We start from the raw sequence: 12,116 nt of genomic DNA on the forward strand, positions 1-12,116 counted from the left end.
GAACCCAGGTACTCCTGACTCCAAGGCCAGTGCTCTATCCACTGCGCCATCTAGCTGCCCCCAGTGGAAATCTATGTAACAAAGAGTTGAAAGAGTATTCAGTAATTGAAACTCATTCTCATCTGAACTGGAAAAAATACAGATAACACAGCTGGGTACAAAAAGGCATCTCACTCAAAAAGGAAATAGGAGGGGAAGTAGTTAAGTGACAGGGAGAAAAGGAGGAAAGAAGATTAAGGAAAGGATTAATCTTAAACAAAACAAACTCTTTAACAGAGGCTGAAAAACAAGAAGGAAAAATACAAGAGAATAAGACAGAGGAAAATATACAATTAATTGTCATAATCATGCATGTAAATGGAATTAACTCACCAATAAAATGGAAGAAGAGAATAGAAAGGATTAGCAACCAGAATTCAACAATATATTATTTATAAGAAACACACTTGAAACAAACATATGCAGAGTTAAGGGGCTATAGTAAAAGTTATGCTTCAACTGAAACAAAAAAGGCAGGGGTATCAATCATTATATCAGATATCTAAAGGCAGCTACGTGGCAAGCTAGATAGACAGCTAGACCTAGAGACAAAAAGATCCACATTCAAATTCAACATCAGAACTTACTTGCTGTGTGAATCTGGGCAAGTCATTTAACCTCTGTCTGCTTCATGTTCCTCACTTGTAAAATGGGGATAAAAATAGTACCTACCTTCCAGGGTTGTTGTGAGGATCAAATGAAATAGCATTTGCACAATGCTTGAGACATATTAGGCATTTAATACAATTTTGTTTCCTTCCTTCAGACAAAGCAATAGCAAAAAATGGATCTAACCAAAAGAGATAAAAAGAGAAATTAGACTTACTGAAAGGCACCATAGACAATGAATTAATATCTGTACTAAACAAACATGCACCAAATGGCATAGCATCTAAATTCATAAAGGAAATATTGAGTTACAGGGAGAAATAGTAAAATTATAAAAGTTGAGGATCTCAATTTACCTATAGACCTGAATAAATCTAAACAAGAAAAGAAATGAAGGACCTGAGCAATTTTTTTTTGGGGGGGGGGGGGTGTGAGGCAATTGGGGTTAAGTGAGTTGCCCAGGGTCACACAACTAGTAAGTGTCAAGTGTCTGAGGCTGGATTTGAACTCAGGTCCTCCTGAATGCAAGGCCAGTGCTCTATCTATTGCACCACCTAGCTACCCCCCTGAGCAAAATTTTAGAAAAGTTATATATGCTAGACCTCCGGATAATACTGAATGGGAATATAAAAGAGCACACATATTTTTAAATAGGTGCATGGGACCTTCACAAAAATTGATCATTTTCTACACCATAAAAACTCTCAAACAAATGAAAAAAGCAGAAATATAAAATGCATCATTTGCAGACCATAATACAATAAAAATTATTTTCAATAAAGGGGCCTTGAAACAAATATTCTAAAATTATTAGAGACAGGAGCGGCTAGGTGGCACAGTGGGTAAAGCATTGGCTCTGTATTCAAGAGAACCTGAGCTCAAATCTGGCCTCAGACACTTAACACTTACTAGCTGTGTGACCCTGGACAAGTCACTTAACCCTCATTGCCCCTTAAAAAAAATATATCCCTAAAATTATTGGAGAGTAAATAACAAGCATAAAGAAAAGCTATCAATGAACAAATTATAGAAGCAATTGATAATTTCATTAAAGTTAATGGCAATAATGAGACAACATACCAAAATTCCAGGGATTCAGCCAAAGTAGTACATGTGGGAGATTTTTTTATCTTTAGATTTACTTTCATCAGTGAAAGAGGGGAAAAAAGCAGATCAAATAATTGAGCATGCAACTAAAAAAAAACAAACCTAGAAAAGCAACAAATCTAAAACCGCCAATTGAACACCAAAATAGAAATGCCAAATATTAAAGAAAAGATTAACAATATTAAAGGCAAAAAATATAAAATCAATAAATAACACTAGGAGCTTTTTAAAAAAAAACAACAAAATTGATAAATCAATAGTTACTTGATTTGTAAAAAAAAAAGGAAAACCAAGTTGCTGCTATCAAAAATGAATAAGGTGAATTCACAACCAAGAAAGAAGCAATAAAAGAAGCTATTAGGAGCTATTTTGCCAAATTACATACCAATAAAATTGACAATCTAAATTAAATGGATAAAATTTACAAATATATAAAATGCCAGTACTAAGAGATGTGGAAATAGGAAACATTAATAACCTTATCTCAGAAAAAAGATATTTAATGTTATGAATTAACTCCCAGTGAAAAATACATTAGGACCAGATGGGTTTATAAGCAAGTTCAAACATTTAAAGAATAATTCATTCAAATCCTACATCAATTATTTGATAAAATACAAAAAGAAGGGATCCTGCCCAATTCCTTCTATGAGACAAATATGGTCTTGATATCTAAAGCAAAGAGAAAACTTTCTCTTTGCTTAAAAAAAGAAAACTCTATCGCTAATGAGTATTGGCGTGAAATTTTTTTTTTAATTTTTTATTTTAGTGAGGCAATTGGGGTTAAGTGACTTGCCCAGGGTCACACAGCTAGTAAGTGTTAAGTGTCTGAGGCCGGATTTGAACTCAGGTACTCCTGACTCCAGGGCCGGTGCTCTATCCATTGAGCCATCTAGCTGCCCCTGGCGTGAAATTTTTAAATAAAATATTAGCAAGAAAATCTCAGCAACATAGCAAAAAGATTACACACCATGACCAAACTGCTTTTATACCAGGAATGCTGTTACTTTAATGATACGAATACTGTAAAGATAATCAACCATATTAATAGCAAAAACAATAAACAAAAATCATATGATTATATTAATAGATGCAGAAGAGGCATTCATTCTTCTTTTTAAAAGCTAGAATGCATAAGAATAAGTGAATCTTTTGTTAATATGATAAGTAGTATCTATATGTTTGGATTTTTTTGGTTTTGGTTTTTTTGGTTTTTTAGTGAGGCAATGGGGGTTAAGTGACTTGCCCAGGGTCACACAGCTAGTAAGTGTTAAGTGTCTGAGGTCAGATTTGAACTCAGGTCCTCCTGACTCCAGGACCGGTGCTCTATCCACTGCGCCACCTAGCTGCCCCAGTAGTATCTATCTAAAACAAAGAACCAGCATTATCTGTAATGGAGATAAACCAAAGGCCTTTACAATAAGATCAGAGATAAAGCAAAGATATCTGTTATCATTATTATTCAATATTCTGCTAAGAATAATACCTATAACAATAAAATAAGAAAAAAATTAAAGGGATAATAATAGTCAACGAAGAAATAAAATTATCACATTTTGCAAATGTTTGATGGGTTACTTGGAGAAGTTCAGAAGATCAAAAACCAACCAAAACACTTAACTTCAGCAAAGTTGCAGGACATAAAATAAAAAGATAAATCATCAGAATTTCTATATATTACCAATAAAATCCAGCAGGATAAAATAGAAAAAGAAATGCCTTTTAAAATAACTCAGAATGTAAAAAATACTTAGTAGTACACCTGCCAAGACATGAATACAGGAGCTATATGAACAAAATTACCAAACATTCTTCAGCAGATAAAGGCAAATCTAAGTAATAGGAGAAATAATTATTATTTATGGGAAGGTTGAGCCAATATAACAAAAAATGGCAGTGCTAGCTAAATTAATTTGCTTATTCAATCTCATATCAATCAAACTACCAAGAAAAATAATAACAGAATTTGTCTGGAGAAAGAAAAGATAAACAATATCAAGGGAATAAATGAAAAAGGAGGGAACAAAGAAGGACTAGCCCTACCAGATTCAAATAATACTACAAAGGTATGATCATCAAAACAAGTTAGTACGAAATAAGAAGTAAAGAGCTTGATCAGCTTGGGTATACAATATTCAGAAGCAAATGGGTATAGTTGCCTAGTATTTTATGAACTCAAAAATCCAAGCTATCAGGAAAATAATTAACTAAGCAAAAACTGTTGGAAAAACTAGAAATCAGCCTGGCAAAAACTAGGCATAGACCAATATCTCATACCATATGGCAAGGTAAGTTCCAAATGGTTACTTGACTTAGGCAGAAAGGATGATATCACATACAAATTAGAGAAGCAAGGAAGAAATTAACTGTTAGATATATGAAGGAGAAGAGATCAAAACCAAACAAGAGATATAGAGGTGAACGAGAAGCAAAACTGACCATTTTGATTAAACAAAATGTAAAAGTATTTGCACAGCTAAGATGAGAAGAAAATTAGATAAATGACAGGAAACATTTGCAGCAAGTTACTCTAATAAGGGTCCAATTTCTAAGGTAGACAGGGAACTGATTCAAATTTATAATAATAAGAGCCATTCCACATTTTATCAATGGAATGATGATGATGATAACTAACATTTATATAGTGCCTACTGTATGTGCCAGGCACTATGCTAAGTAATTTTTTTTCTTTTTGTGGGGCAATGAGGGTTAAGTGACTTGCCCAGGGTCACACAGCCAGTAAGTGTCAAGTGTCTGAGGCCAGCTTTGAACTTGGGTCCTTCTGAATCCAAGGCTGGTGCTTTATCCACTGCACCACCTACTTGCCCTATGCTAAATACTTTTCAATTATCTCATTTGATCCTTAAAATAACCCTGGGAGGGGCAGCTAGGTGGAGCAGTGGATAAAGCACCAGCCTTGGATTCAGGAGGACTTGACACTGGCTGTGTGACCCTGGGCAAGTCACTTAACCCTCATTGCCCCACCAAAATAATTTTTTTTAAATAATCCTGGGAGGTAGCTGATTTTATTATCCCCATTTTTAGATGAGGAAACTGAGGTAAACAGAGATAAAGTGACTTGCCCAGGATCACATAGTTTAGTAAGTATTTAAATCCAGATTTGAACTCAGGTATTCCTGACTCCAGACCCAGTGCTCTATCCAGTGTTATCCAGGTTCCAGCTCTGCTGTACTGTCCTAATTCTCACTGAGATATTTATGTCTTTAAAAGTAGTGAGCTTCCTGACACTGAAAGTGTGAAAGAACAGACTAGGTAACCACTTATCAGGGGTATTGCAAAGGTAAACCCTGTATTGGTCAGAGGATTGGACTAGATGATCAGAGACACCTTAGGTATAGGAAAGGTCTCTGAGAACCAATGGTTTTTATAAACAGAGATATGCAGTGATATCTAGAAATAAATAAACCCCCCATACGAGACACCATATTAGTTGTGGGAGCTATTGAGAGTTATGCAGAGTCCAGTGGAGCAGAAACCTTGGTGGGTAATGACAGAAAGTAAATGAACCAATAGGCTACTAGAGAAATAGATGTCCAGATTAATCCCACCTACACCTCCCTCCCTCATCTTGTACATTCTCACCCAAACCCACTCCCTTCAAGCTAATGGATAGAAATATAGGTCTAAATAGAGAAAAGCTATGGTGAGTGTCATCTTTCCCTTTGGAACAGCTTCCAAGAGCTGAGGGAAAATTTGGTTGTCTCTCCTTCTCTTGCCTCACCCATCCAGCCTCAACCTGCATTATCCATTCCCATCCATTGCCACCCATCCTCCACCCTCCCTTATTATCCACTCACTCATTCCCTCCACTCCTCCTCCATCCACACCCAACCTTCCTCTATTCCACCCAACCACATTGCTCCTCCCCACTTCTTTCTCCACTTTTCTTCCCCTTGCTTTCCCCAATCTCTCTCTGTCCCATTTAATTTTGCCCTGCTTCATACAAGCTCGCTCCACCTTAAGCCGTCTCTCAAAATTTTATTCTTCCTCATCCTGCCTCACTTCTTTTTACCCAACTCATGACAACTCTACTAGTTTTCATCCTTCTTCTATCAACTCCTCAATCCCTATACAACTTCATCCAGTCTCACCCAGCCTCCATCCACCATACCCAAATTTCATCCAACCTTACTAATGTTTACCCCACTGCCTCCATCTTCCTTACCCATATTCCTACACCAAACCCAATTTCACCTACATCCTTCCAGCATTCTCTCAGTTATGAAATGAGATATTTGTAAAATAACTTAGCACAGTCCCTGGCACATGGTAGGTAATAATAATAAATGCTTATTCTCTTCCCCTCTCCTTTCTCACCCTAATTGTTTCCCACCTCAACCTGTTTTACCCAGTCTTACCTTACTTCCCTCAAATTCATCCCACCTTTATCATCTTCTCTTCTTCACCATTCCTCTACCAAACTTCCCTTTCCTTACACATCCTTACCCACCTTACCCAATCTCACCAAGCTTTACTCCTCATCACACCTCACCCAACTTCACCTGACATCCCACTTTATCTAGCCCAATCTCTTGTCACCCAATATCATCTTTACTCATTCAGTTTCATGTCCCCTCATGCAACCTAACCCTACATCATCATCCTCCCTTCAGGTGAGAAAACGCAGCCTAGATAACAGAATGAGAAAATGGATGCTGACCAATTCAGGGAAGGGAGGACTATTGTCTCCATACTTATGTCTTGGTACATTGAAAGCATCTTATGACCAACTCTTATGTTCCCTTAGCTTCACACTCAGAATCCATGGGGAACAACATGTATTTCTGAATTACTTGCTGAGGGACCAAGGCATGGTTAGAAAATGTGAGTTGCACAGTCTGTTCATTTCCTTCTCCCAGCTATGTAACAAAGTGACTCAATTCTGGGTTAGACTAATGAAAAATGGATGCAGCAAATTGTTCCAGGCCTATAGAGACCTTTCCTATACCTAAGTTTAGGGTTGCAGAAATTCCCCAAGGTTTGGAATCTGAGTTCTAAAACTATTATCCCAAAATATCCATATTCCCATCCCAGAAGTCTCTGCATCCAGCCCAAGTTACTACATCCTACTTCTCCAAAGCAATAAGCATGTCAGGGCGATGAGGCAATTTTCCTATTGACAAGCTTTTTCAAAGCCCCCTTTAGATCTCGGCTACGCAGGCTGTAGATGAAGGGGTTCAGCATGGGAGTGACTACTGTGTACATCACAGCAGAGGCTTTATCCTTCACAGCTGTATGGATAGAAGAGGGGCTGAGGTAGACCCCAATGGTGGTCCCATAGAAGAGTGCCACTACAGAGAGGTGGGAACCGCAGGTGGAGAAGGCTTTCTTCCTGCCCCCTGCAGAAGGGACCTTTAGAATAGCCACAACAATTCGGGCATAGGAGGCAAGAATACAGAGGAAGGGTGTGACAATCACCATCCCACCCACAATGAGCACCAAGATCTTATTGATTGTAGTGTCAGAACAGGACAACCGGAGCAGTGGTGTGAGGTCACAGAAGAAGTGAGGAAGCTCAGTGCTGGCACAGAAGTATAAACGAGACATAAGGAGGGTGTGTGCCAGGGAAATCAAGCTGGAGAAAACCCAGGGCCCACCTACCAGCAGCCCACAGAGACGTGGGCTCATGATCGTCGTGTAGTGCAGTGGATGACAGATGGCCACAAACCGGTCATAGGCCATCACAGCAATCAAGACACTGTCCATGATTCCAAAAAAGTGGAAGAAGTACATTTGTGTCAGGCAGCAGATATATGAGATGGACTTAGTCCTGGATTGAATGTTTGCCAACATCTTTGGGACGGTATTAGTGGCCAGACAGAGGTCAACAAAGGAGAGGTTGGCAAGGAAGAAGTACATAGGATTATGGAGGTGGGAATCAGAGCCAATGGCCAGGATGATCAGCAGGTTCCCAGTCACAGTGATAAGGTACATGCACAGGAATATTGCAAAGAGGAGAGGCTGCTGTTCAGGCTTGTCTGAAAGTCCCAGAAGGAAGAATTCTTGAGCATTTGTTTTATTCCCTAGTTCCATGTATCTAGGGAAAGAAAGAATGGGTTATGACTCCACCATAAGACGCCTTAAAGCAGCAGGTGGATAACCACCATCAGGAAGACTGTAGCATTGGGTAGGAAGTTGTACTAGATACACACAAATGGAGTATAACTGGACCTTTGTGTGAATGAAAGCTCAGTTCCCATTAGTATTTTAACTGATATTTCATACAGTCATTTCATATTAAGCTTGTGGTCCACTAAAATATCCAAGCTTTTTTCACATGAACTGTGTCCAGCCATGCTTCCCCCTTGCTGTACTTTGCAGTGAATGCTTTGAACTCAAATGTAGAGCTTTATTTATCCTTATAAAATTGCATCTTATTATATTCAGTCCTGTGTTCACTTGATTTCTGAAGTTACCTCTTTCTTCTTGGGAGAGGTCACATCTTTCCACCTCTAAGTGATTACAAGACCAAAGGGAGAAAAAAAATAAAATAAAATAAAACTTTTTTAAAAGACCAATGGGAGAAAGTTATAGAGAGCTTCATTTTAACTCAATGGAGCTCTTAATAATGAAAAATGCTCAAATATGGAATGTTCTGGCTTAGGAAATTATGAGCTCCTACTTGTTAGACGTATTCAGAGGACGTATGACCACTATGTCTAGGATGCTATAAGAGGCATTCATGATTCAGGTATTGACTGGAAACCCCTTTGAAATCCCTTCAGACTGAGAATCTGTGATTCTAAGATTCTATAATTTCAGAATTCTACTATTAATCAGCATTATACCTAGGCATGGAAAGAGAAAGAAATCAAAGTATCCAAAAATTTTATACCTGAGAGGAATCCTAGAAAGATTTCCCCATTGAAAACCTAATTCTTTGAAAGAAAAATGTGCTAAAAGGATTTTTTTTTCTTCAGTTAAACTAAAAGATGAGAGGCAGCCATGGAGTAGAGGATGGATAGCAAAATGTCCTTGGAATCTGGAAGAAATGAATTTAAATCCAGTTTCCATCATATTATATATATATACATATGTATATATGGATATGGATATGGATATGGATATAGATATAGATATAGATATAGATATAGATATAGATATAGATATAGATATAGATATAGATATAGATATAGATATAGATATAGATATAGATATAGATATAGATATAGATGACCCTGGATGTAGCCTTTCCTTTAGGCAACTCTCTAAGACTATAAATTGTAGAGAAGATATCAAGCTACTTAGATAAAAGGGGTTTCTTCATCTGGGAGTTCCCTTTACCAATGAAATCTCAAATCCAGTTTATATCCCTTTCCCCACTGAACCAAGATATCAGTTCCTCAAACTGATCCTAGTTCTGCCTTCTGCAACCTATAAAAGTGGGTCTATCTATTCCCACATCCCATTCCATGACAGTCTTTCAGATATTTGTAGACACTTCTCGTGTTTCCTACCTCCCAAGACTTCTCCAGTTACTTTAGCCTAATTGTTATTCCCCTTCCATACTGGTAGACTTTTTCTGGATATACTGAAACTTGTCAATTTCATTTCTGAAATGTAGTCCAAGAATAAAACATAAAATTCCAGATATAGTCTGAAACATAGCAAGGAAACAATTTTCTCATCTGATGTAAACACTGGGTATCTATTAATAAACTAAAAGGCAAATTGGTTTTCTTGCGTACCTTCAGAACTGCACTGTTTGCTAATAGCGACCTCCCAGGTCTTTTTTCACAGAGCTTTTTGTCAAGCCAAGGCTCTCTAACCTTAAGATATATAACATTTTAATTTAATTACTGAACTTGGCATTTATTTTTGGTAAATTTAATTTTATTGGATTCAGCTCATTATTCTAGTCAATGAAGCTTTTAGAATCTTGATTCTGCCATCCAATAGATTATCTTTCATTCTCAACTTTGTGCTATTTGCAAATATAACAAAGATACAGGAAGGAATTCTGGATGGGGGATATACTTAAGTCCATACCACATGAGAATTAATAGAGGGAACTGGAGAAGAAATGACTCAGATAGGACATGATCTCTGTCTTCAAGATCAGACTCCATTCGGAGTATTATGTTCCATTATTGGGCTACATTTCAGGAATGACATTGACAAGCTGAAATGAATCCAGAAGGGCTACTAGCATTAATATGCTAGTAAATGTTTAACAACTGACTCTATGGGGAAAAAATATACTCAAGACACAGTTTTAAGTTTAATTTGCATTATTAACATTCTCTCCATCACTTTTTCAAATTTCAATGACCAATAAAGCAATGAATCAAGCTCTGAATTGTTTTTTTGTTGCTGTTTAGTCATTTTTCAGTCATGTCTGACTCTTAGAGAGCCTATTTGGGGAGGGGAGGGTTGGCAAAAATACTGAAGTCAATTACCCTTTCTTTCTCCAGCTCATTTTACAGATGAGGAAACTAAGGCAAACAAGTTTAAGTAACTTGCCCAGGGTCACACAGCTACTAAGTGTCTGAGACTGGATTTGAACTCAGGAAGATAGGTCTTTCTGACTCCAGGTCCAGCACTCTATCCACTGTGCCACTTAGCTGCCCTTGAATTTTAGTATCTGCCTATTTCAAAGATGCAAATTTGGGGCGGCTAGGTGGCGCAGTGGATAGAGCACTGGCCCTGGAGTCAGGAGTACCTGGGTTCAAATCCAGCCTTAGACACTTAACACTTACTAGCTGTGTGACCCTGGGCAAGTCACTTAACCCCAATTGCCTCACTTAAAAAACAAAAACAAAAACAAAAAAACAAAGATGAAAATTTTCACACTGAAAATTTAACAATCAGCTCTAACAAGCCAGTACACACCCCCAGAGAGGAGACTCAAAACCATGTTGAAGGAACTGGAGAACTCTTAGGTAACTAAGTAAACAACTAATTATAAAATTAAAAAGACAGGACCAAAGAGAGAGTGTCATGGAATACAGTTCAAGAACTCTAAGCTTCTCAAAAGCCCTTTTGGCTCTGAAATTCCATTACTCTAAGATTTTATGACACTTCTTTCCATGTAGACAGTGATCTAGTAAATAATATAAGATAATTCAAACAAATAAGATTTCATAGAAATCCAATGTACCACATATTCCAGAATCTCCTTTCATTTTCAATTTAAATTTTATTTACATTTTCAAGACTCCAGACAAATATCTTCTTACCAGCTTTTTAGGTACACTCTACCAGGAACTCATCATTTACTATATTTCACTCCCTTGTGCAAGAATCCAAAAATGGTTCTCAGATATCTTTTTTTCCTAACCAAATGTTCATTTACCAAAACTAACTTTCTCTTCCAAAGTCCTCACCTTCACCGGGCAACAGCAATGATTCCCAAGGTGCTCAGTCCCTTGCTCAAGACTTTGAAATCCTTAGCCATGCTGTCTAGATTTCCTCTGGTCACATCATTTATGCTCACATGAATCACCAGAGATGGGTAGCAATCATCTGGTTCAACATCACAGTAGGTTCTCTGTCATGTTCTAGTTATGGGGATCCAAAACAACAGTAAAACTCTCCACTGTTATTCTCGAGTTCAAAAATGACCACTTCAGGAGCACTCAGTGGTGAGTCACCAAACACCCCCACTATTTGTTCTTCTCACTCCTCCTAGATGATCTTGATCCTGTGAATCCACAACATCATTCCTTGCCTTGGGGAGCAAGCAGCTGCTTCATCTTGAGGGTGTCCAGCTCCTTTTGCCTTGGGAAGAGCAAGCCTCATAATTCTTTGCTAGCTCCAAGTTCAGCAATCCTTCTTCCCTATCTCCTGTGTGTCACATTCTTCTTCCCATTTACCACAGTGCCTGACACATAGCAAGCATTTAATGGTAACATGCTGACTGATTGACTCTAACCTCATTCCCAAGTCAAGAATCTATCCATTCAGATCCTTTTTCTTCTTTTCACATTGAAGATTGTCTTCACTTTCTTTACAGGAACACTTCATTCTCCTTGATATCCTGAGGAGCAGGGAGGCATTCCTCCAGCGCCTTCTTTCTTCTCTTGTAGGAGGAAGACTAGCGAGCAAACTGGGACTAGATAGCAGGAACTTGATCATGGAAAATATTCTACCATAGCATTCTCAATGAGGGTCACTACAAAATTCTGCCTGCTCATTATACTTTCTGAAAACTAGATCCTCAGTCCTTCTTATTCTTGTTTGTATATCACCTAAAAGTTGTAGCAACCACTTGTGGGGCAGCTTTGACTCCAGGATAGTCACTCTCTTTACTTCAGTCCTTTGTTAACATGTTGACAGCTATTCCCAACTTCCTTTTCCTTCTCTTATCAATTGCTTACCTTGCTTTGCCAACTATGTGC

At 37.9% G+C, this 12,116-nt stretch overlaps 1 protein-coding gene across 1 annotated transcript; it reads right to left on the reverse strand.

The window, feature by feature from the left end:
- Positions 1-6,867: 6,867 nt before the first annotated feature.
- LOC122734904 (olfactory receptor 24-like) lies at positions 6,868-8,876 on the reverse strand. The gene is made up of 2 exons (XM_043976069.1): positions 8,839-8,876; positions 6,868-7,810 (listed from the first exon to the last, which is right to left on the reverse strand). The coding sequence occupies exon 2, from the start codon at positions 7,807-7,809 to the stop codon at positions 6,868-6,870; it is 942 nt and encodes a 313-aa protein (XP_043832004.1). The 5' UTR covers position 7,810; positions 8,839-8,876.
- Positions 8,877-12,116: the final 3,240 nt, after the last annotated feature.

The sequence above is a fragment of the Dromiciops gliroides genome, chromosome 1 (assembly GCF_019393635.1).
Source record: "Dromiciops gliroides isolate mDroGli1 chromosome 1, mDroGli1.pri, whole genome shotgun sequence".
Lineage (NCBI taxonomy): Eukaryota > Metazoa > Chordata > Mammalia > Microbiotheria > Microbiotheriidae > Dromiciops > Dromiciops gliroides.